Here is a 27003-nt window from a genome sequence, read left to right as displayed (position 1 = left end):
TTGAAATTGTGGCAAAGCTCAGATGAATTATCTCCGCCTTGGCTGAGCTTAAAGGGACTGTGACACACCGAGGTGGAGACGGAGCTCCGAGTTCAAAGAGAGGCCATATGGTTGCTAAGTCATCCCATTTGTCCTGCGGCACAAGCCGTGTAGGAAACTGGAGAAGACCTGCCTGTTACTGCCTCATACATCACGAGATGTGCTCCAACTGTAAAACAAAACCTGTTAAAAAGAGGATGTTATGTGGTCCTTTAAATGGAAAGCTCAGTAAGAGACAAATGAGATGCCTGAGGGATACAGTTTCACTTAGTTCACTTACAAAAGAGAGAGGGGATTTTAAGACATCCCTGTGAAAAGCGCAAGCTGGTATGGCGTGAGTAACACACAAAGGTGTACGGACATGTAGATGAGGTGTTTCTCCCTAGAGCAGTCCCCTGGTGAAACGGTGGCGTCACAGAGCAGAGGAAGGTGAGGAGAGGTTGACGGGATGTGGGGAGAGAAGACGAATGAGGAAAGAGTGAGTAAGGCAGGGACGCCTGAGGTCAGTGAAACTGTGAAGTTACGCTCAAAGACAAGCAACGTAAAAGTACATAAGATATATAATAGTTTGGAAACTACAGTGACAGTCAATGAAACTAAAATATAAAATACCATTAGTATGATAAGTGCCTATAAACTTCACCCTATAATAATAATCCTGTGATGCAATCCTTTTACTTACTTGGAAGCACAAAACAATCCTCAATATGTATTTTAAGTTTTTTTATTTTTTTTATTTTTAAGAATCTCCAATGCCTAATATTGAGGGATATTTATACTATTAATGGGTTAATCCATGTTTCATTTACTTTTGGTCTTTGGGTACATTTGTATAAAAATACCTTGTTCCTTAGAAGGTGTCAGAGAAATACTTAAAGTTCTCTTAAAAATGACAGTCGATGTGATGAAGGTTGATTCACTCGTTCATTCAACATGCGTCCAAGCCCTTATAGTCCAGTCATTTTAAGCCAAAATGGGGGTCAACCTAGGACAAATAGCAACAGAAGCAAACTCAACCGAATGGGTTCCGTTCAGACCTTAACATTAAGTCTGTTACTGTTATATGTCAACAAGATTCAACAAGACATTTTTACCTGGCTATACCCAATGTTTAGATCTGTTGTGCAAATTAGCACATCCGTAATTAGATTATGCACCGTTTGCCCATGTCAACAAACAATTTCAAAAAACTTGTAATACATTTTTTGTTTGTCTTGATGTAAGTAATCAACTCAGTCATGTTCATGGTGATATCTAAAGGTTAAAATGTTTACCCTATTCACGTGAGAAAAAGAATGAATAGGCGTATCAATAGGCTATATTTGGGTCTTTTCCCAAACTTTCCCCTAATGGGATTCTTCGGGGCTTTGTTTTTTTCCTTACTCAGGACATATTGAGGATACAAAATCAGTTGAGTTTGCTTCTGTTGCAATTTGTCCTACCTTTTTTTCATAAAATGACTGGACTATTAGCCCTTCCTCAGTACAATGGCCCTTTAATGTGAACTCTCAGTTGACTCTCAGCTGACTTTCTCTTGTTCTTCTTCTTATTCTTCTGAAAACCTCACAACTTAAAAACACATTTTCACCTAAATCAATACATTGATTAAATCTTAAAATCTAAACTGTTCCTTCCCAGAGTACAGAGTTTGCCTACTTGCACTGGACCATTGTTTCATTTCGGTAGGCTATCATTTACTAGAATTACGGTTTTTATCCCACAGCTCCTCTTCTCTTCACCTTCATGGTTTCTGTAGGAAACTTATGTCACCTCTGACTTCAGAGGAGCTGCTGGGCTGTGATTGGACGAGAGAGGCGTGTTCACCGCAGGAATGCAACGCTCAGGTAGAGAGAGAGAGAGAGAGAGAGAGAGAGAGAGAGAGAGAGAGAGAGAGAGAGAGAGAGAGAGAGAGAGAGAGCACAGAGTTCACACAGCAGCCAGGGACGGTGGACTATAGTGGAGTGCTGCCGGTGGCTCTCTGCGCTCTTTATCGGGCTTTTCTTCCGTACGTTGGACCTGTTCGGACTGACAGGAAGGCCATAAAGAGAAGAAACAACTACTGGAGCTGAGCCAGGAGTGCTCTAACCGTGCAGGACTGGGCACAAGTGAGATCACCTGCCTGGGGGCGATAAGACTGTTTCATACACTTTAAGGACAAAAACAAAAGTATATGGAATAATGTAAATCACAGCTATTGTGTTTTAATGTAAAGAAGGAACAGAAAAAGGGAACGTGAAGGCTTAACTTTTTTTCTGCACCTGAACCTTCAGCAGAAGATGCGCCTTTTTTACCAAACTTTTACGCGTGTCCCGAAAGACCACTCAAACTGATGTGATGTGTTTTGGGAACTGAGTAACAGCTGTTTGGATAGACGAGCTCTGCAGCTGAGAGAAAGAGAAAAACAAAGTTCCTTAAAAGTTTCCCCTTTAAAAAAAAAAAAAAAAAGAAGAATTGAAGGATTGAACCCCAGCAGAGAGTTGGATATGGATGGGGTTGCGTCTGGAATCCGTGTCTCGGAGCCTGCAGCTGGGATGCACTGCGCATCTGAGCCGCGACGTTTCACACCATGATGCGGGACCAAAACTGCACCTGACAACGAATAACCCGAATCCAATCCACAAGGATCTACCATGTCCTCACTACTGACGAGGTAAGACTGTGAAGACGTGTCTCTGGTGAAGTGTTGCTGCCTGCAGAAAGGACCACATGAGAACTGAATTAGGATGATTTATAACAAGTGTTCAGCTTTGATGGGAGGGGATGAATTCCAAAGACAGGTTGAGCTTTTCTATTTTTTGTACTGTTTTTCTATTTTTTTTTGCGACTGTTTGTACTGTGATTGAGTTGAATTTCAAGCTGGAAATACGTGGTGACTTTAAATATTTACACTGACTTATTTTGCTTGCAAGCAGCTGCAAAGCCTTGAACATTTGTTTTGCAGTATAGTGAAGGATGGGAGGTGATACATTCCAAGAACAGTTGAGGTTTCCCCCCCCCCCAGTTGGAAGCTGTTTGTTTTGTGGTTCACTTTATCACAAGAACTGCAGGAAAGAATGCTGGTTTAAAACATTATTTTGTGAGTTCTTTGTTTTTTTTGTTTTTTTTACATATTTGCAACATGTCATGTATTAGTTGACTTTTGCATGAAAGAAACTTGACTTGAAGCAGTTTGGACAATCCTGTAGTCGCCTGTGGTGTGTGAATGTTTTCTCTGGGGGCAGAAGTCATATCCATTCTGCTGGAAGCTACTTCCTGCCAGCGGGTGAGGTAATCCTCCTGCCATATAGTATCTGTGATATTGCAGCTCCTGGCTCTACATTCCACCCATCCTGCTTCACTACCTTTATCTTTTAAATGTCACCGGCTATAAATAGCCTGCTCATTTTTGATCTACTCCCCATCCCTGCAACGGAGAACACAAACACGGGGGCCTGCCAAGGGCCTGATTCTCTGCTCGCAAATGAAGTCTTGATTCTTCTAAATCTGTCTCTTAATATCACAAATTTACCTTGACCATGTCTTCCCTCCTGGTTCCTCTGGATTACTCTCCTCGGTGGAAACAATACATGCTGACATTTCTACACTCTGCAGAAAAGCCCTTTTCCCTTTTATGGGCTGCATTTGCTGTAAGGTGTCAGGACAAATGTGTGGTCTGTCTGTCAGATGGACCGCTGTCTGCAGAAGGAGAAAGATTCGGCTTAGGGCACATTTTCTGTCTCTCTGATAACTCTTTGGAGGAATGTTTGTTTGGGAAGGAGCCCATCAGCCCCATGAACAGATTTAATCGGCTTACCATGGAACACTGAGCATATAGCTTCAAAACGAGGACTCTGATTTGGTGTTACATGCTCTGATGTCACTCTCTCCTGGGGGGAGGAATTTAAATGCTTTTTTTCCCCCGTGGATGTGAAGGACATCAGTATTTCAAAAAACTGTGACTCTCTGTTAACTAATTGTCTATTTTATAATTTTCTATAAGCCAAAAAGTTATCGAAACTTTCTGCTGTTATCATCTTTATTTAACACACTGCGAGCTACATTTTTGTACTGAAAAACTCTTTTTTTTTTATAGATGTAAGAGGCTCTCACTGTAATGGGCCCCAGATGCACCCGCAGCTACAGAGTAGTTAGTCTCGCATTGCCAGACCATCCACACGCTGCGGAGCGGAGGAGGGTCTGGCTAGTCCACACAGCATTCTGGGATGGGAGAAAAACGTGCTCTGGTTTATTGGCATTTCTTTGAACCAATTACAATCGTCTTGGGCAGCGCTAAGCTCCGCACGGAGCCGCTGTAAAATAGTCGTGAGAGAGAAAACTCCGATTGGACAGATAGTCTGGATTTACCCTGCAGAGATCTGAGGAGCAGTTAACCATAGTCCTCAGAAATCACCCAGAGTTTAGAATTCCAACACAAAGAAATGTGGTCAAAGTTCGAAAAAACAAAAGCATTCGCCCCAGGTACAGAGGTTCTAAATACTACAATTCCCATGAGCCTTATTTGCTATGGTTAAGAAGCCAGTCACAGGGACAAATCACAGCTGTGGTGAATTCAAAATGCGTCCTTGTTTTTGTTTTTTTTAAAGTGCCCATATTATGCTCATTTTCAGGTTCATAATTGTATTTTAAGGTTGTACCAGAATAGGTTTACATGGTTTAATTTTCAAAAAAACACCATATTTTTGTTGTACTGCACAGCTCTATCTCACTGCTGCAGATCCTCTTTTCACCTGGTCTCTGTTTTAGCTACAGAGTGAGACCTCTTTTCTTCTTCTTCTTCTGTACTATCTTTGATTGCACTTGCACATGCAGTAGCTCAGATGTAGATCATGTCAGCTAGCTAGCTCCATAGACAGTAAAAGAAAGGCTGTTTCTCCAACTTCGGTCAGTTACAAGGCAGGATTAGCTGGGAGACTTCTAAATGTGGGCGCACATGTAAGTAGTTCTTTTGTAGATTATGGTGAACTTGTGTGTGTTGTTGCAGTGCTTTGCTATTGAGAACGAGGTAGCATGCTAGCGTTAGCATGCTAACGCTAATGCTAACGCTAATGCTAACGCTACGAGCTAACTGTTGCGGTTAGGCAGCTTGTTTCGGCTTGTGACGTCACAAGCCGTGCCGATTTTGAACAGCTCACCCGGAGACTGAAGGCAGGACACATTCAGAAACCGTATCTCACTCAAAACAGCATGGATGGATTTTTTTCAAAGTTTGTATGCATGTGGAAGCACCAGAGACACAAAAGAACACCTCAAATCCCAGAAAAAGTGTTTTTTTCATAATATGGGCACTTTAAGATTACTTTTTGCCTTTCATTTTTGACAGGACAGCTAGGTGAGAGAGAGGGGGATGACATGCAGAAAATCATCACAGGTTGGATTTGAACCCTGGACCTCTGCGTCGAGACATAAACCTCTAAGTATATGTGCACCTGCTTTACCCACTGAGCCAACCCAGCCACAATGCTACCTTGTTTTATCTGGAAAGAAATCATTGCACCGAATTTTCTGAATTCATCCAAAATTCAGCCGGAATTTGAAGGTGATCTGATTTAAACAGCCGAATGATTTATTAGGTTTCAACTAAGTGTGAGTTTTAGCTTCTGCTTGCTGTTATTGGTACATGTTACAGACTTCAAAGGTCTTTGATCGTTTGTTACTGAAATGCACCGTGGGAGTCATGTTTAACATTCTTTAAAAAACTTCTTACGGTTTTATATCAGCCGGTTTGTACCTTTGTCTTGTTAAACTGATCTCATCGTTTTTACTGATGATTCAACCTGTAGAGTTTTTATGTCCAAGTGCTCCAACTGTCAGCCACTAGCCTTGTCTAAAAGAAAGCAAAAATGCGGCATTACGCTAATGTCATTGCTGTTGTTTAAATCATTGTGTATAGGTACAGTTTGTAAAGTTTTATCACTTTTCTGTACATCATTGTAGTTATGGTAGTTACAGTTATAAAAAAGTATATATGCACAAATAGTACTTTAAAATGCCTGGATGGAGTACTGCCCCATCATCAAGGTTTTCTACACAATAGTTCTGTTCTATACCTTTTGTCTGGGTGTATATTCAATGGAAAGATGCCAGTAAGTAACCCCATCACAGATGTCTTAATAACACCACACAAACTTCCAGGATAGAAAATGAATTGATTGATTTTGAAATAGACAATGAATGGGAAGAACAAGAGGGACTGGAATCAGTAGCACACCCGTTTTCTCAATAGGTCTTTTTCATATTGATATGTCCCAGTAGAAAATACCACAGGTGTAAATAATACAATTTATGATAGCTGAATTCCATTTAGCTGCTTCTGTTTCATGGTCCTGGTATTGTGCGTGTCATTAGTAACACCTCTGCGTTGCTATAACGAGTCAAAATGTTGTGAATGCTTTGAAAAAGACACAAACCGTTATCGTACAAAACCTGCAATTCCACAACTTTCAAACTAACAGAAGGTTAACACATGAAAACCACAGTTGCATCTCAGTTTGCTTAAGTTATTTATTCTGAAGAACAGTTGGAAGAATCCCCCTCATGTCATCATGTCAACATCCTGCTGCTCACTTCCTGCTGCTCAGGTTCGGAACTTGATTGGCTTGTATACGCCGACCTCTGTACTCTGTCAGAGAAAATGAAGAAGTCAGACAGTTTCAAGGTTCAGTCAGATAAGAGTTTACTGCTCTGTGTTTGTGTCTCTGCACGGACCTGTTGAAGAGCCTGTGCTGTTTAAAAGGTTTGCTTCAGAGCAGGAGTAGGGGTTGTGTTTTTACACAGTGTTTCAGTGTCTGTCAGCAAGATGTTTTAAAACCCTGTGAAAGAATTTCTGTGAAATGTGATGGACACGTTGGCTTTGCACCAAGGAACAATTGATTAGGTTTTGGTGGTGATCCAGATCTGGGACTTTGCCACCGGACCATTAGTATTTCTTAGCTGTAATTATGGAACTGATGGAGACAGAAACCTCAGAACCTCCCAGTCCTGCGGGCACATTTGCAGCTTCAAGTCCAGTATTTCAATTTAAAATTGAAGTGTAAGGTGTATTGTGTAAAGCTTGACAAGAAGTCTTTTTTTTTTTTCAGATTTCCATACAGACGTCACTGTTGACACGTGTCTGGTAGAAGATGCCTCAATCATGTCTGCCTTTTAACATTTATTTATCACGTTTTGTCTGTTATCTTTGTCACAATATTACTTGCGTGCATCTCTGCATGTTTCCCATGTTGCTACCATGACTGTAGATGACCTGAGAGGCTCTGCTTCAGTCAAAGTGGCTGTGAAAAGATAATCTCATAATCCCTGAGGTATGACGGTGTACCAAGTTTGTTCTCCCTGTCATGGAAGGAGTGAGTTAAGTGCTGGGAAGCGAAGTGAAGGGACCATAGTTGAGCAAGAGGCTGAGTCTCTAGACATTTTGGCAACAACAAAACCAACAACACGATACCAGTGTCTCTTAGCCATTTACCACAACAGTCTGTGGGTGTTTTGTCCAAATATACAATGGCATTTGATTTCCTTTTTGCTCAAATGTTTTGAGTCTTCAAGTAAAGCAGCTGCTCAGACACAAAGATCCCCCCCCCCACTCGTGTTCAAAGTGGCTCGATTTGTCAATGCGTGCTGACCGAGGCCACTGAGCGTTCGATTGTTGCCTGCCTCATTCATAGTCACTACTGACCACAGAGCCTTCACACTGAACATCTGTTAAGGGTTGTGTCAATCCATTCACCAGCGTGCTCCATATAACCATCGGACCCTCCACCAGGCGCAACCCAAAATGCTGGGTGGGTAACAGCTAAGTCTCCAGGCGGGTCAAAGGTTAAGACCCGCCCCTGGTTGGAAGACGTATTGCTTTTTCAAACTTGGTGGGTGTGCAGACAATTGTAAAAGGGCAGGGGGGTCGCCATACAGAAACACTTGGCCTAAGATCCCACACAAAGAAAGTGAAGGAGCAGAGATCTCCAGTCAAGTTTCTCCTGTGTTGATGTGACTCGTACCAGGTCAAAGGACACATTCTCAACTGCAATGCACTCCTAATCAGTGCACCGTAATTGCCTCAATGTAATTGCATGATTACAGCATGGAGCCGTTGTTTATTTGTTCAGGGTGGGAATGTGAGAGCTACCTGTCTGTCAGGGTGTGTTCAGTCATTACAGAGGAATTATCTGGAGAGCCTCTTAATGTCTGCTACGGAGGCTGGGTGGAGACTCTGTTGCCTGTCTTACTGTCTTTATGTGGTCTAAGGCTGGGCAATATAAGGATGTTATATGGATATATGAGACTAGATATCGTCTTAGATTTTGAATATCGTATCATAATAAGGGATAAGTGTTGTTGTCTTCTCCTGGTTTTAAAGGCTGCATTACGGCGAAGTGATGTACTTTTCTGAACTTAACCAGACTTACTAGCTGTTCTATTATTTGCCTTTAGCCACTTATTCATTGTATCCACATTACTGATGATTATTTATCAAAAATCTCATTGTGAAAATATTTTGTTAACGCACCAGTTGTCAATCCTACAATATCGTCGCAATATCGACATTGATGTATTTGGTCAAGAATAATCTATATCCACGACGTTCTACTTCAAGGATTGTTCATGTGCCGCCGGAAATTCAGCCGAATCACGCTCTTTTCGGCCGGATATCCGTTGCCTTCCGCTTTTTTGTGTTGGAATTTAAACTCCGGTGGACTTATGAGGACTATGGTTAACTGCTCCTCAGATCTCTGCAGGGTAAATCCAGACAGCTAGCTAGACTATCTGTCCAATCTGAGTTTTCTGTTGCACGATGTAGTATAAATTTGAGAATTGACTGACCAATGACCGGTCTGGCCAAAAAGGCCAGAATAATCTGACTCCACTTAGATCACTATACCTTACACCCTCAAATGTCTTGTGTTTGTTGACTGGTAGATCAGAAATAATGCTCAGGATTCGTTCAGTTAAAATTATACCAAACTTTAGGGAAGAATGATATTGCAATAATACAAGTACGTGTACACGGATCAGATATTAAACAAGTCTATCTCTGCTAACAAACTGACAGAGCCTCCCCAGTATCTGATCTCGTCCAGTTAAAAACCTTCTTTTTTATCCATTTCTGTCTCATCTTCTGGTGGTGCTGTCATCAGTTTGGATACAGTCCAGATCTTCTCGGCTCCAGCCGGCTCCTACGATGTAGCACAATGTATGAAAATGTTACCTTGGCTTCTCCCATTCCCAGGTCAAAAGAGACAAGCTGTTATTGTTTGGGATTTGCTACGTTGCATTCCGTTTACCAAAAGTATACATCGGTTCCAAAATGTTTTACGATGTTCATATTACTGAATACCTGTGTCTTAATCTTCTAGGGAGTTGCGTGAGAGCCAAGGACATTTTCATAACCTGCGCTACACTTCCCCGCTTGCGAAACACTGCTCCTTGTTATCTCTGCTTGCCGTGGTCAGAGGAGACCTTTTTTCTCAGTTTCCAATCATTCCCTGGGTGCCAATATCCCGTACTCCCTTTATAATATCTTATTACTTTAAAAAACCAGATGGCCTCTCATAACCCAGAGAAACAGAGATGGCAAGGTCAGCTCATGAACTCCTCTCACCTTATTCTCACAAAAATATATCCTTCAACGACTAAAACAACTTTTGAACGTACACGTTCCACCAAAACAAGTTCCTTCCTGGGACTATTTTGCAGCGGCACCGTGGCTTCGTCTGGAGCTTAGCGCCGCCATTGACGATTGTGATTGGTTTAAAGAAATGCCAATAAACCAGAGCACGTTTTTCTCTGATCCCAGAATGCTTTGTGGACTAGCCAGACCCTCCTCCACAGCGCTGTGGAGGAAGGTCTGGCAATGCAAGAATATCGTGATATTTGATTTTTCTCCATATCGCCCAGCTCTAATGTAGACAGATCGCACTTTGTTCAAGTGTCAGTAGGAGATGGGATTTTAGTGGTGGTTTTCATCTGGGACTTTCATCATAAGACAACCAGAGTTTCTCAGCCATATCCAAATCTGCATCCAAAAATACTGTGTGTGTGTGTGTGTGTGTGTGTGTGTCAAATCGCCGTTACTCTACAGTTAAAGGAGAATTCTGGTCGATTTCAACACGTAGCTCTGTTGTTTGTAAATTTGGAGTGCTGTCAGTAGCGAGAAAAACGAAAACAATCGGTGCTGCCTACACCGTGTTATCCTCCTGCTAGCGTTAGCACATAAGAGGCTGAAACCGGGCAAGTTTGAAACGTGCTTTTAGCCTCTTAACATGTTCAAAATGTCATTACAAGTGCCTACCCATGTGAAGTGATTCCTTCCGAGTGAACACAGTTAATCTGACTGCAGTAGATGTGAAAGAAATGCATAAAAGTTGTGCTAATTCAGCTCTATTTAGTTCCAGTGTTGAGACGGCAAGACGAGTGCTTAGGGACCGTTTACAAACTACAACACCGAAAAGAGATACAAAAATATTTTCAAAAATAGGCATATGCTTATTTTTTAAAAGTAAGTGCTGTAGTACAACTAGCAGGAGACAAGTTATAATTGAGGTACGTTTGGAGACACTACCTTATTTAATCATTAAATTAATAAATATTTTTCTCTATACTCTTTTCGGTGTTGTACTTTGTAGACGGTCCCTAAGCACTCGTCTTGTCGTCTCAACACCGGAACTAAACAGAGCTGAATTAGCACAAATTGTATGCATTTCTTTCACATCTACTGCAGTCAGATTCACTGTGTTCACTCAGAAGGAATCACTTCACATTAGTAGGCACTTGTAATGACATTTTGAACATGTTAAGAGGCTAAAAGCACGTTTCAAACTTGCCCGGTTTCAGCCTCCTGGGTGCTAATGCTAGCAGGAGGATAACATGGTGTAGGCAACACAGATGAAATTGCCTCGTCACTGTTTAAATATTTGTGAAACCCACAGACACGCAGGAAAAGGTGACCAATAGCATTGATTAATGAAAAAAAAATGAAATGACGAACAATGGAGAATGTTTCTGCCTGACAGCGAGGACTTGCTATTTTGAGTGCATAGTGTTTTCACAAGTATGGCCAAATGCAGGGGACGTATCCGAACCCTGTCTCTCTCCGCGACCCTAACCATCCCACAGAACACCACCCTCACCCTATGGTTCCCATATCTTCAAGCTACTGAACAATTGATTCAGTGAATTTGTTAGTGAATCCTCTGTAAATCTTTTAGTTTGTTAAATTTCAGAGAATATTTCAAAAAAATACCCAACACAGTTTCAGAGCCATGTTCAGATCAAAGCTAACTGGCCTGATGCTTTCAGCCTCATTCTGGTATTTGGTTAATGATAAGAGTAGTTCAGTGTTGTTTGAGTCGGGCTGGGCTGCTGTGTTTTTTTCTTCTTCCTCGGTCATGAGAGCGACTAATGTCAGTAAAAATAAACAACTAGTCTCGTATTGATTAAAGCCATTTCCCTCCCCCTGCCCCGGAGCTATTCACTAATGTGCTGCTCTAGTCTTAATGAGAGCAGGCGGAGGCGGACTGACCCCTGATCACCTCTGTAAGGGCTCCTGTAGGGAGGGGGCCAACCAGTCAGTGACCAGAGCTACTGTCTTTTCATGTTCACAAACATCAAGCCAAAGATCAAGTGAAAGGGAGATAAATGACTTGTGGATTACAACAGTATTCATATGTGAAATGAAACTGAACTTCGCTGCAGAACAGTCTCATTGTCAGTCTTATTTATTTCTTCTTTCTTTCTGCCATTGATTGTAGAACTGCACAAAGTAACGCTGCCTCTCTCTCTCTTTTTGTCAATTATTAAGGACGCATATTGGAATTGTCACTGGACAACCGTCAACAAATCATTAAAAAAATTCACTAGAACCTGAGGGCTGTGCAATTAATCAAATTTGAATCGTGATAGCGATTTTGGATATCGATAGACATTTTTTTTAAAACTACAGTTACAGTGGGGCGGCTCGGTTGGAAACTTAGACCTAACGTTAGTCATATTTTCAAATCTCTTGTAAGTTTTAGCACTGACTTAATGTACGGCCCTATGGAATCTGTCTTATAGCCTTTTTAAATTCTCAATTTCGCAATTCCTTCCATGATTCTGTTATCACAGAAACTACTGGGCTCTACATCAATGCTGCCATCAGTCTGTGATTGGCACCAGCCTGGCCCTCGTCCAAAAGAAGACACTTGCCACCGGGCTGAACAATTTTCCTGGAGGAAACCCTGAAATGTAAACCCTGCTTATTATCGCTGATGTTTAAAACACACTGAGCATCTATAGCTTTGTGCATGAATGCAAAAACAAACTGTATCATCTGTAAAAATGGATGGACCTTAAAATAAAAAGAAGTTGTCCAATCCATTTTTAAGAAGCAGCTGTAACTGATTTTTGTTTACCTGAAAAAAGGTAAGTCCCATTTTCACTCGCCCTTTAGCTCCGGTTTGGTCTCCAACAACTCCTGAAGGGAAAGATCTGGCTTTTTAGCTGCTAAATGCTCCACTACGTTCACCATCTAGTCGCTAACTTTATATCTGTTGTTTTGTGCTCTACAGGTAGTGTACAGTTATTATTATTATTATTATTATTATGCACAGGGATTTGTAGGGCTGCAGCTACTGATTATTTTAATTATCGATTAATGTGCAGATAATCTTTTTAAATAATCTATAATTGTTTCTTAAGAAATGTCCATCACAACATGACGTCTTCAAATGTCTTGTTCGGTTCGACCAAAAGTCCAAATACCCAAAGAAATGGTAAATCCTGTCATTTTAGAGGCTGGAATCACAGAATATTGGAATTGTTTCACTATATCTGCTTGTAAAATGACTGAAACGATTAATCGATAAAGGAAATAGTTGCCAATTATGTTTCTGTCGATCGATTAATCGAATAATAAACCCATGTTCATAATAAAATCCTGAAACCTGTAAAGCAGTTTTGCTTTTATCTTCTGTAAAAGTTTCTAAATGTTCAACAAAATCATGTTCGGTATATTTGACGTCACAACTGACCATTTTACAAACCATCCAGGTGTGTTTTAGAAACTGTATTGCTTTTCTTCTGTCATTCCAGGCGGCCGTTGGTTTCCATTTATTGTTACCGTGCAATGACAAAATGAATCAACAGACTTTTGAAACTAAACAGCAAGTCTCCATTTTGTTTGGTCACAGTTACCATTGTAAGGTTATACAGTTACTCAAATCAATCTGGATGTAAAGTGTGTTGACCACACAATTAAACATTGACAAAACTGAATGCAGACCTGTGATTGATTACAGGACTTATGCAAGATTTTAATTGTTGTGAAAAATACACCTAATACATTGAATATAATCTTCATTTGAAAATATTCAGGGGTCAGGATGTAGGACTTGCACACACAATGGCCCTTTAGTCCTGCTGCTGAGATGCTGGAAGTAAAATAAAGTCTGTATGAAAACGAGAAGGCCTCTTACATCAGACATGATTTGTGAACCTATTACCTCTTTCGGTCAGCACGACCTTCCTTGTTCCTCCGATATGAATTCCCCATGTAAGGCCAGGACGGGAGCCGAGGTCGCTGAAGGGAAGGGCTGCTCAGCCAAGTGTGAGGGAGATGTGTATCGTTTAATTGGACAGGCCAACTACTGACCTGGAACTGATCCAAAAGGCTCTGGAGCAGCTTTGTGTTTATGGACCAGGGAGAGTTAAAAGAGACGGAACAGACAGAGAGATAAATGACAGACGGACTGGAAGCTGAAGGAGGGCTACGTGAGATGTGGGAGAGAAGGTTAGAAATAGAGAAGATTGCTGTAACTTTTTTAAATGCAATATTTTTCCTCAAGAGTGTGCTAATAAAAATGACATGCTTCATCACAAAACAGACCCTTAAACGTCTGACACACTTCAGCTGTCAGCAAAGTGGTGCCAGGAAGCAATCAACAAGAGGGGCTTTCCAAGAATCACCGGCACTTCTCAGAAAAGGCACTTGTTCTTTGATGAATCAGAGAGAGGAGAAGACGGAGAATCACAGTTGCCAGTTTTTTCCCCGGAGGTAAAGAAGGAAGGAGGAAAACTGGTAGAGCAAACACAACAGAGACTCAACACAAAGCTACGTGGAGGTTTTATCTAGTAGCACCTCAGACGTGTCTCACTGGTCGGTACTACTGTTGCAAATAATTGCCTTTGACTCAGTTTTGATATATACAAAAATATGCTGCTTTTGGTCTCAAAATGAAGCCGATCATATGTGAGGTTTATTCTGCTATCCAACGCATTCATCAACAGGTTTCTATGATATTGTAGGAAAATACGGCAAAGTCACATGATAGACTCGCATTGCCAGACCTTCCTCCACAGCGCTGCGGACCCCACAGGGGGTCACAGTAGTGTGGCAGCTTATTTGTGGATATTATCAATGACCTAAAGACCTCTGCTGTTTGAAGTGTCAGTCGTGTCTTTCCTGTCTGTTTCCTCCCGTTCTCCTTCTGTTATAATAATAATAATAATATATTAATGTTATATTACAATAATATTAATGGAGTGTTTTACATGTGGTTAAAACTGTTGTCTTGACCGAGACTCACACTGCAGAACAGACACCATATTGTCTGTCTATTTTTTTCCTTCTTTTTTTCTTCCATTCATAATAGAATGTCCCTAATGTCTGCTGTCAAAAGATCTGTTATAAACTGTAGTGAGCTTACATTTACTGTAGGTCAGTTCACACATGTTTTAGATGTCCTGCTAAGTGACACACTAACAAATCCTCCCGTTCTGCTTCTCAAACACCTCCGCTGTAACAACCTCTACATCTTCGCCTCTGTGTTCCTGCGTGTATGATATGTAAAACGATGAGGGCGATGTTACCAACAGGGCAACCGACGGTGTTTGTTTCTCTCCCCGTCTGCAGGAAGCTGACTCTGTGTCAGGCCCTGACCTTTGTCCTGCTGCTGGTCGCTCCCGTCTGCCTGTCGTCCCCACAGAGCGTAAGTATGACCCTCCTTCATTAACACGAGTCGCTGCATGGCCGGTCGCAGCTCCTTCTAATGACGTAACCAGGGTGCAAAACATACAAGAATTAAATCACCCTTTCAATACCATGGATATAGTGCCACTTTTCTGTGGATTGATTTATCAATTAATCGACTACTCGTCTCAGCTCTTAAAGCTGCAATATCTCCTTGCAACCCAAAGAGTCATTTTCCACTTTCATATTGCACCATTAAAATAATTTTAGAGGCCTGAAATGGTGTGACTACAGTACTTCACGAGAAATAAGCGAATATTAGAGAAAAGCCAGAAAATAACAACACTTTTTAATAACACAGAGGCTAAAAACCTCCATAGAGCTGCATTATGTATTCACATTATGTATATCCATGAGGACAGTCTCTTTTTCACATTACACATTGTCATTTGATAATTTGGTAATATAAGAATCTTTATTTAATATTCAATTAAATAAAGTTTAATGTCTTTAAAACATATTTTTGAATTCTATAACAACAACATACCAGAGCTCCTTATGTACTCACATAGAAAAGTAAGGTAAGTTATAGGCAACAACTCAGTCGGCAGCCAAAATGTCAACCCGTCTGTCATGTTATGTGCAAATACACTAAGATAATAGCTAGATGACGGTGTTCCAAGTGCACCATGGGGCCTTGTAGTCCCAGTCTGTCAGGGCCTGAGGCCATTTCCCACAGCCTCCCCACTTTCTCCTGCATTTATGTCCTCTTTTTCTTACATCTGACAGAGTTAAATGTTGTCATTAAGCTAATTTGTGCAGAGAAACCCTGTGCTCTCAGGTTCCAAAGAGGAAAATCCAGCTAATTTAGATAATAAACCAATCACAGCCATTTGACCAGCATCAGATGAGGTCTGGCTGCGGGCCGATTGGATTTTTTTTCGCAGCGTGTTTGTCTTCGGACGGTATTTTGTCTTGGAAATGGTAATGTTCCTGTGAGCCGGCATCCTCTCAGTCTCTCCACGCTCTGATTGCTGCTGCACCACCTTTTCTCCTCTGGCCACAGCGTCCATCTTTCATCACTGTTTGTCTAGTTGTCAGGCAGACAGCCCCGGACCTTCCCCTCAGGCCCGGCTGAATCAACCAGACATAGACAGAGATAGGCTATATACCAGCCCCTGCTCTGTAACATTAACACAAGAATGTAGTGGAGGGTCAACACACAAGATCAGCTTTTCATTTTCTGCAAACCGAAGCAATGCCACTTTAAGGAAAAGAAAACCGTCAGTCCTGTTTTAATGACTTGTTTTCAATGTTTTAGATTGCTGAAACTTTTTCTGCATTCAGTCATCATCGCAGCTGCACTGGCAACGCCTCTGTTGTCCACATTTTGGCCAGTTAAAGATGAGAACAAGAAATAGATCATGAAATGCAAAATATGAGACAAAGAGCCGGTTGTAACCAGTTCAGTTCAAACTACGGATGCATTTTTCCTTTTGCTAGAAGCTTAAAGTGAACACAAAGGCTGTGAAGTGTACAAATGCTGTACTAGTAGTAACTTCTGTTTGTTCTCATAGGGAAATTGGTTTAGTACCGGCAGACAGTGTATCGATTCGGATTCGGATTTATGCTAGATCAGATACTGTCTGACATTCAGTTTGAGGCGGGTCACAGCGCCTAATCAATAGCCTGAGTGACCAGCAATTAGGCTTTCCAACAATCGGATGGATTTCTGGCGGGCCAGAAATTCTGGTCGTCTGTCTTCCAGCAATCTGAGACGATATATATCGTCAAAACAATATAAAAATCGCTATGTAAAAAAAACAAAAAAACAGCATCGTTACGGCAATATTTTTACGTCACTTGGAAGAAGCTTTATGTACTAATATATAATACTCAGTTCTTTTCATTTGTCAAGTATTTAATTTACACAGGAGTATACAACAATAGGCTTAGGGGTCCTAGGCCTAGGGGGGGTCCATGGGCATGCTCCCCTGTAAGAAACTTTTGTGTATTTTAACGTTTAAATGCATCAATCTGGTGCACTTTGAAAATAAATTCAGAGGTTAGACTTGATTATTCTTATCTATGGATGGAAATATTTGTGCTGTAGCCTGAACTATTTTGCACTTCAGAATTATAACCATGCACACACAGGTGGAATAGTTCATTTCTTCATATTTTTGCATTAATGTCACTAGGAAGCATACCAGTAGAAATATATATTCATATTTGTAAGTGGGATATATATAAGTGAGTGGGATTGTCTGGAATCTGGCAATATAATAACCATTATGGTGGGATACACTGGCTAAGCAATTTACAAAAATGTCTGTGCTGATATAAATAGTTTACATGAGAATACATTATAAAGTTGTAGACCATGTAGAAATTTTGTTGCAATTTCAAAACCGGATTACTCAGGGACCACTTGTTGTACTGATGCATGTGTTGAGTGAAGAGTTTGGGAGATATTTCACAGAGAGTAATGGGTGTGCAGAGATTTATGCAGAATGCAAATATGATAACATTTTATGTAAGTTCAATGTTAATTTTCTTGCAATTTGTCACAGCAATGGGGTTAACACTTTTGCATGCGCCATATCCGTGTCACATTCTCATTAGGGGCTGAGCCCCCCTAAAGGTCTGATCCTAGAATCACCCCTGCTACTACTTCATACTTGTACTCTACTACACCTCAGAGGGAAATGTTGTAATGTTTACTGCACTACATTTATCTGACAGCTTTTGCTTTATTGCTTCAGGCTGGGCTTGTTTCTGCAACAGCTCATTGAGTATCGGATACAATTAAAACTATTGAGGAAATATTTTCCTTTGACATTGGTCCAGTATTAAACGAGATCGCTGCAGTCAGCAACGGCGAAACAAGCTACAATGTAAGTTAATAGGACGTCAATTGTACAGCTTGTTTTTACGTTCATCAAAGTGCCTGTTTTGCCACTGACAGGTTCAGATTAATATTCTAAATGTCTGACAACATTATGGAAAGTATTTCTAAGGAGGTCGACCTTTCTGTTAAAGAGTAAGATCCTTTTTTTAAAACATAAAAAGTCTGTGAAATTGCATTCGCTAAACCCACCAGACTCCATGTAAATAAACAGTAATTTTAGCATCGTAAAAAGGGCATTCTGAAACATCTCTGAGCTCTGAACAGTGCTTGCTCTGGCTGTCCTGAGCCTGTGCGTGTAGGGTGCAGGACTATTTCATTCCAATTTCGGGTCCGTCAGTCACAGTGAAAACCGGGTACATTTCCGGGGACATCTCCAGCCGGGGACAGGTCACCAAAACCGGGGACTGTCCCCGGAAACCGGGGACGTCTGGTCACCCTATGTTGAATCCTCTACAGTAAAACACAGTCAAACTTCACACCGTTTAGCGTTAGCTGTCAGCATTTTAACCGTGTTTAATCCAGCTACTAGCTAGCGGTAGGCTAACGTTAGCTGCTGTTGAGTATAGTGTTAACTAGCTAGCGGTAGGCTAACGTTAGCTGCTGTTGAGTATAGTGTTAACTAGCGCCACGTGCAGCGGTGTTTGTGTTGCCTGTATCGTCTGTTTCAGAGCATCAGAGAGAAGCGCAGACATATCAATGGCACCAGATTTCGGTAGCCAGGGTTGGCAGGAAGAAGATTTTTACAAGTAAATGTTCCAATTAATGATCCAGGCAGCACATTCTCATCTCCCTCCTTCATTTTACAGTCCAATGGTGGCTAGAACGGCTCCGGGTCAAACATCAATATGGAATGGATTAATCTGCGTTACTTTTTTTAACGCGTTTATTTTTTCTCAGATTAATTAATCGAAATTAATGCGTTATTTTGACAGCCCTAGTCAAAAGATATGTTATAAACTGTAATGAGCTTGTTTTAATATTATTGGAGACTTGTATCTTCCACACGTGTGGCTCCATATTTCTTTCTTCTAGTGCCTTCCAGGCAGTGCTGCCTGGAAGGCACTAGGATTAGGCATTATGGTTAAGGTTAGGGTTAGGGTTAGGTGCCTTGGAGGCAGCGGTCGCAGCGCTGCCTGGAAGGAGCCGTTGGGGGCAAAAAAACACCATCGAGCCTCTCTTCACTGGTTACCAGTTGCTGCCCGTATCGTCTTCAAGACACTAGTACTTTCATACAGGGCCACGAACAGATCAGCCCCAGCATACATACAGGACATGGTCAAACCCTATACCCCAACCCGCCCACTCCACTCTGCATCAGCCAACCTGCTTGCTGCCCCCTCACAGCGAGGGACAACTAATCACTCAACAAAATCTTGCTGTCCTGGCTCCTAAATAGTGGAATGAGCTCCGCATTGACGTCAGGATGGCCGAAAGCCCACGCATCTTCGGCCAAAGGCTAAAAACACATCTCTTCCGACTACACCTCGGATAAAAATAAATTTAAAAAAGTATATATATTTCTTGAAGCTGCACTTTCATCTGGCTCTTTGTAGTTTTGCTTATTTAAAGCTAATGTACTTGCACTTCCTACTGGTTGTCTGGAGTTTGCACCTTCAAGGTTGAAAGCACTTAATTGGAAGTCGCTTTGGATAAAAGCGTCAGCTAAATGACATGTAATGTAATTTAAAAGTAACGCTGCCTCTCTCTCTTTTTGTCAACATTATCGAGGACGCATCTCCTCTAAATAATCTTTGTTGAAGTGTCACTGGACTGGACTGGACTTTTTGAAAGATTAACCAAAACATGATCACTTGTTGTTTAAACCATATTCTGACTTTAAAGAATGTATCATTTAGATAAGTTCACACATATTTAGATGTCCTGCTATCTAACAAACAAAGAGGACTTGATCGATTAAATAATAATTAAAACAAAATAGCGAGGACACATTACAGAGTACACTAAGGACAAGATGAATAATTAGTTATTCTCTGTATAATGTGGGCTGTAAAATCAATGGCAATATGTCCGGCAGACTGGACTGACTAAAGAGTCATTTTTAAGATAATCTATAAGTCTAAACTTTTTGCACAAAATCAGATAATTTAGTTTGTGGTCTCTGTCTTCACCAGTTGCCCCCATTTGTTGCCTTTAAGGTATCAGGTGTTTCCAGCCGTGTCTGTCAGCCCTAGACTGTCTCAGCAGGCTGGGAGAACTGGTCTGCTGACAGACGAGAGGACTGGTGGGAAACATTGTCAGTTTACCTGCATGTTGGATTGGATTGAGTCTTTGGCTCTTTACTTTCGTCTTTCGTCTCTCTAACTATGCAGTTTGCTTTTTACACAGGAGAGCAGATTTGCTCCTCTACTCATGTGAAGAAAGGGGGGAGGGGGGGTTTGCATTTTAAAGGTCAAAGGTCACTTTCATTAATCTAGAATGCCAACCCACCCCATCTCCAACTGTTATCAACGCTAATTTGACCGGCGGTAACACTAATGAGGGCAACCTCAGGTGACCCTGCCATGGAAAATGATGGAGAGTCATAGCACAAGAGTATGTGTGTGTGTGTGTGTGTGTGTGTGTGTGTGTGTGTGTGTGTGTGTGTGTGTGTGTGTGTGTGTGTGTGTGTGTGTGTGTGTGTGTGTGTGTGTAGTGTGTGGGTGAGTTCCAGGTTTGTTTTCCTCTCGCTGTATCTGAAGAAACAACATAAATGGTCACTGGACAATCTTCAAGAAATCATTTTAGAAAATTCAACTAAAAAACATTATCGTTTGTTCTTAAAAGCATATTCTGACTTTACAGATCTATTACATTAGTAAAAAATATTGTTTTACAGACTAAACTAATAATCAGATAATTGGAAAAATGAATGTTGTTAAATGAATGTTAAATATGTATTAGTTTGAGCTCTAGTCTTTTATTGTCAACACATAAATCAAGTGCAGGACATGACAGAAACACTCTTACACCAAACTGCTCCTTTACAGTAGAAGATCTGATTACACAGCAGAGAATCCTGCTGCATACATTTGCATATTAATGAGGAAAGTGAGAAATGAAGAAAAGAGCTTTCAATTGTGCTCTTATTTCTGTGTGGGCTGAGTGTTAAAGGTCCTATGACATGCTGCTTTTTGGATGTTTTTATATAGACCTTAGTGGTCCCCCAATACTGTATCTGAAGTCTCTTTTATATAGACCTTAGTGGTCCCTTAATACTGTATCTGAAGTATCTTTTATATAGACCTTAGTGGTCCCCTAATACTGTATCTGAAGTCTCTTTTATATAGACCTTAGTGGTCCCCTAATACTGTATCTGAAGTCTCTTTTATATAGACCTTAGTGGTCCCCTAATACTGTATCTGAAGTCTCTTTTATATAGACCTTAGTGGTCCCCTAATACTGTATCTGAAGTCTCTTTTATATAGACCTTAGTGGTCCCCTAATACTGTATCTGAAGTCTCTTTTATATAGACCTTAGTGGTCCCCTAATACTGTATCTGAAGTCTCTTTTATATAGACCTTAGTGGTCCCCTAATACTGTATCTGAAGTCTCTTTTATATAGACCTTAGTGGTCCCCTAATACTGTATCTGAAGTCTCTTTTATATAGACCTTAGTGGTCCCCCTAATACTGTATCTGAAGTCTCTTTTATATAGACCTTAGTGGTCCCCCTAATACTGTATCTGAAGTCTCTTTTATATAGACCTTAGTGGTCCCCCTAATACTGTATCTGAAGTCTCTTTTATATAGACCTTAGTGGTCCCCCTAATACTGTATCTGAAGTCTCTTTTATATAGACCTTAGTGGTCCCCTAATACTGTATCTGAAGTCTCTTTTATATAGACCTTAGTGGTCCCCCTAATACTGTATCTGAAGTCTCTTTTATATAGGCCTTAGTGGTCCCCTAATACTGTATCTGAAGTCTCTTTTATATAGACCTTAGTGGTCCCCTAATACTGTATCTGAAGTCTCTTTTATATAGACCTTAGTGGTCCCCTAATACTGTATCTGAAGTCTCTTTCCCGAAATTCAGCCTTGGTGCAGAATTACAGCCACTAGAGCCAGTCCCACAATGAGCTTTCCTTAGGATGTGCCATTTCTGTGTCTGTAGCCTTAAATGCTATTGAGGAGGAGAGAGGGGGGGCAAGGTGGAGGGTGGGGGTGTGGCCTTGACCCACTGCCATGCTTCGCTTGTTTTCAAGCCATGATGTCTCTCTCTTTCTCATGGGCGGGCCAAATTCTCTGGGCGGGCAAAGCAGAGAAAGGGGAGGTAACCTTTCCCCTTATGACCTCTTAAGGGGCAGATTCCAGATTGGCCCATCTGAGCTTTCATTTTCTCAAAGACAGAGCAGAATACCCAGGGCTCGGTTTACACCTATCACCATTTCTAGCCACTGGGGGACCATAGGCAGGCTGGGGGAACTCATATTAATGTTAAAAAACCTCATGAAGTGAAATTTTCATGCCATGGGACCTTTAATTCTCGTCTTGCACAGCAGATACTCCAGATGACTTTGGCTTCAGCCCTTCCTGATAGCAAGGTTGTTGAGTGTGTGTGAAGAGTTAAAGAAAGTGTGTTAGCCAGCTCCTGTATTAGAAACCGGTGGGAACACTGCCAGTTTCAGTCCTCCTCCAGGGCAAAAACTCTGGAATGTGTTTGAGGAGCGCCATTGAGATTTCTCTAATCACTTTTATTGTTTGGCTGTGATGGTCCGGATCCACCAGGCTCACAAGGTTATTTTTTTTATCATCTACTCTTTCAGTTCATCTGCCTGTGTTGGATTCTTGGCTATAAATAACATGGGTTTTGTTCACGGTCACACATAACTCCCCCCAACACACTTTCCCCCCTTTCACAAATGATATCCCATCATTCTGCCAACACTGTAGTCTCTCTTTCTTCCTCTTATATATACACACACACACACACACACACACACACACACACACGCACCACACAAACACGTACACACTTACACGTACACACACATACGCAGGGATTGAGAGCTGCTGACAGTTGACAGCTTGGAACATGCAGGCCAACACTGCAGAGTGATGCCGCAGAGTGATCACAGCACGGAGTCATGTTGTCCATAACTGCATGGCTCCACAGAGTCCAAGAGGCACAAGGATAGAAACGGATCAGTGTGATGTCTGACGATATTGACAAGTGTGGGGGAAGTACCTGAGCTTTCTGGAGGGCTCCTACGAAGCTTTGTGCTGGGGAGAGTCACAATAAACATATGTTTATTTGGTTTATGTTTATTGTCTATTTTGTTATTCTTTTGTTATATTTCCTATACCATATGTGTTAATATTGTGAACATTTTACATTTATCAGTAATTGTGTTCAGAGTTGTGAAAGTGGTGTTTACGTATCTATCTTACCAGTGGTGAAAGTATTCAGACCTTTTAGTTAAGTAAAAGTAGCAATCTCACGCTGCCAAAATACTCTGTTGCAAGTCCTGCATTCAAAATTGAAGGCGTGCTTTAACGCAGAATGAGTAGGATTTGTCTGTTGTGGTTTGTGAACACAACATTCAAAGCCAGCACCTCCTCCCTGGTTCTACGAGCGTTACGGTGCTTGCCGGCGGGTGAAAGCCAACCCCAGATTCACTCTCGTTTTGGAACGAGCTTTGTCTGCTTGGCTTTTTTTATCTCGCTATAATTGCATATTTTTGGCGCTGTATGCGGCATTTTTGTAGCTTCCTCTTGGATGCGTGCTTATGATCTGGCACCTAGTCGCTACATTTTTTTTTATCAAGGTTGATCCCCAGAAATGACCAGAACAAAGCAAAATAAGAAAATCCAGGCAGAGTGCAGGGCCTCTGCAGATACAGACACCCCCACACACTTCTACTGGGTCATAAGTGATGATTGAGAGAGGGATTACTTTTGTATAAATAGTAGGGGTGGGAAAAATAATTGATTCTTAGATGCATCGCGATTCTCTCTAGAACGATTCAATTATCGATTCTGATAAGTTAATAATCGATTTAAATGTGTTGATTTTTATTTAAAAGTCTCCAGACAAGTACAAATCAGAAAACCGAGTGACTGAAAGAGAATGGGATAATGGACAACAACTTAGAGTTTAGGCAAGAGTGCAGAAAAAAACACACACAAAAATGGACAAAAGAAAAAAAAAAAATGTTTTTGTATATATACACATGATCTAATAAGACATACATAAAATAATTAGGCAAAACACATATAGGCTGTTCATCTACTTTATCACATTACATCTGACCACCTCATGTTTCATGTTCTAAGAAGCCAATGATCCACCTTTAAACATGACTGAGCCTCTGACATGGAAGATTACTGGGAGAGAAGAGGACTTAATCATGGAATGACTACAAAACAAAAACCTCAGTAGACAAAATATTTCATTAAAACTTGTGTGTGACAAATACTGTATATGTCAAAATCTAAGCTTTGTCTAGCTGCTTTGTCTAGGAAGTGATTAGCAAACTCTGAGTAGCAAACTCAGATTTATATGTATATATCTTTTAAAATCACGCATGGAAATGTACATAAAAAAATTGTTGCATCGAATCGTTGGCCTCTGAGTTGGAATTGAATCGAATCGTGAGGTGCCATTAGATTCCCACCCCTAATAAATAGAAGATATATATAACTAACATGTTATTAGGATTACCAAAAGAAAGTCATTGAAATACTCACCTGCCTTAAAATGCATTTCCTATCATTCCTCTTTCAAGATTTCTCTTGAGATACAAAGTCAAACCTTTTATTTCATAAGATGTTAGTCACAACAGGTTATGCCACAATTGTTGTTTTGTTGTTCCACTAAGAAGATATTAAGGCTTAAAGAGAGATTCGTTGATTGTCTCAGCCTCTCACCAGCTCTTCCTCTGTGTCACTTTGTAACAAAGTCTCTGTGTTACATGTCAGCATTAAAGTGTCTCTGTGTGCCATTTGTGTCTCAGTCCTGGGTTTCTGCATGGCATCCCTCCGGCGAGGCCTCATCAGGGCGTCCGGCGCGCGCCCGGCGGCAGCTGCACTTCAGGAACGAGTGGGCGACGTGGAGCGGCTGGTCTGTCTGCTCTCGTAGCTGTGGGAGCGGAGCCTCGGTGAGGAAGCGCACCTGCATCACCAGGTAAATACCCGCCGTGTCCCGCAGGGTCACTCACAGCAGTATACTTGGATAGGATAGGAAGAAACATACTTTTTAAGTATTTTAAAGTGCTTATATTATACTTTTTGTCTTTTTTACTTTCCTTTATTGTGTTATATATCTTTTTTGTGCATGTTATAGGTTTACAAAGTGAAATAGCACAAAGTCCACCCCAAAGGGACTTACCATCTCCAACAGAAAACACTGTTCACAAACTGCTCCAAACAGCTCTATTGTAGTCCAGCCTTTACTTCAGAGACAAACCTGGTCACTTTGGAACACACGTTACAATGCTCGCCTAGCTGCTAGCATGGCATTTATGGTCCCAATGAGCCTCATAAATATTTTTAAAAGAAAAGCATTAAAGCCTTAATGTGTTGTCTGTGTCCTGTGGTGAAATGTAACTTTACATTTGCTCAAGTACTCTACTAAAGAACAATTTTAAAGTACATTTGATAGCTTTAGTTACTTTGCAGATTTAGATTATTATTACAAAATATAAATCAACTAATACATTGCAACATATTATTATAGCATCAAGCAATAGATAGATATAATTAGCTCCACCTTTACCAGCTGTAACATTATATTATTCTGAAATGGGCCATTCTGCATATTGATTATTTTTGCTTTTGGTATTCTAAGTATATTTTGATGCTAATACTTTTGTACTTTTATATAAGACTTTAAATGCAGGACGTTTACTTGAGTTTTACATTTTTACACTAGTAACTTAAAGGACAGAGAGTATCATTTGTTGTACAGATTGTAAAGCCCCGAGGCAAATTTGTGACTCGACTAGTATTACTACTTTCATTTAAATAAAACATCTGAGAACTTCTTCGACCACCGTCTGTTTCTAAATTTTTCCGAGAAACCTGAAATGCATTTAAAATAATATATTTGAAATAATTTATTTGCGTAGTTTATACAGTTGAAATAGAGTTGTAGCACTCAATTGCTTTACTAAAACATTTAGAATGTATCTAAAAATAGATCTTTGCTAATAAAATATTGTGTATTTTTACTAGTGCTGTCAAACGATTAAAATATTTAATCACGATTAATCACATTAATGTCATAGTTAACTCGCAATTAATCGCAGTTAATCGCACATTTTTATCTATTCTAAATGTCCCTAGATTTCTTTTTGTCCCATTATTTTTTCTCATTTTAATGCTCTTATCAACATGGAAAAGTGGATCGGCCTGGCTTTGACGAGGGGGCGGAGAATTGGCATCAGCTGTGTACTTGGCCATCAGCTGTGCGCTTGGCCATCAGCTGTGTACTTGGCCATCAGCTGTGTACTTGGCCATCAGCTGTGTGCTTGGCCATCAGCTGTGTGCTTGGCCATCAGCCGTTTGCTTGGCCATCAGCCGTGCGCTTGGCCATCAGCCGTGTGCTAGGCCATCAAGTGGTATTTCAGACTGGACGTGCTGCGATGATAGCTCAGTTCACAACGACAAAACACACAGATCACTTTGGTCTTGTCAATGGAACCATTTGGCAATTTTTTAAAAGTAAACTTTCCATTCAGAATCTTATTGGCATCCATTTCGGCGTCTCGCGCTCGCCATCCACTCAAAACGTAACGTTAGCCTACTATTCTTTGGCCGGCTTGCAAGCACAAACAAGTGTGTGCGGCGTGCCTGTTGTTTTGTTTCCGGTCTAGCTAGATCCGGTGTGGTGGTGTAGTTTTTCTAACGTTACTAGTTGTTGCAACAGCATGTGAAAAAAACTACAAAGTTTGCTAGAAAAAAAGAACGTTAATCTCGCGGTAAAAAAATTGACGCTGTTAAAATGGGTTTGCGTTTCCTCCGTTAATAACGCGTTTAACTGACAGCACTATTTTTTTAGATCAACATAGTGATTTCCAACACAAAAACACTGAACTGATTTTCCCCCAGGTTGTATGTCATCATGCACCCAGAAGTTGTTTCCTCACTGATCACAGCAGTTCACAGTGAATCAGAC

General features: G+C 40.9%; 1 protein-coding gene across 2 annotated transcripts in view; it reads left to right on the top strand.

The window, feature by feature from the left end:
- The first annotated feature begins 1910 nt into the window (after positions 1–1910).
- Positions 1911–27003, top strand: part of adamtsl5 (ADAMTS like 5) — a 46829-nt gene continuing 21736 nt past the window's right edge. The window contains exons 1-3 of one of the 2 annotated variants that reach the window (XM_078254517.1): positions 1911–2689; positions 14921–14996; positions 24842–25011. In XM_078254517.1, the coding sequence (XP_078110643.1) occupies positions 2670–2689; positions 14921–14996; positions 24842–25011 (266 nt within the window). In that variant the 5' untranslated portion in view covers positions 1911–2669. Of the gene's footprint in view, positions 2690–13909; positions 14063–14920; positions 14997–24841; positions 25012–27003 lie in introns of those variants that run through there. The other variant, XM_078254508.1, reaches the window with a different exon arrangement.

The sequence above is a fragment of the Sander vitreus genome, chromosome 1, assembly GCF_031162955.1.
Source record: "Sander vitreus isolate 19-12246 chromosome 1, sanVit1, whole genome shotgun sequence".
NCBI classification, from domain to species: domain Eukaryota; kingdom Metazoa; phylum Chordata; class Actinopteri; order Perciformes; family Percidae; genus Sander; species Sander vitreus.
This window is presented reverse-complemented; position numbering and strand designations above follow the sequence as displayed.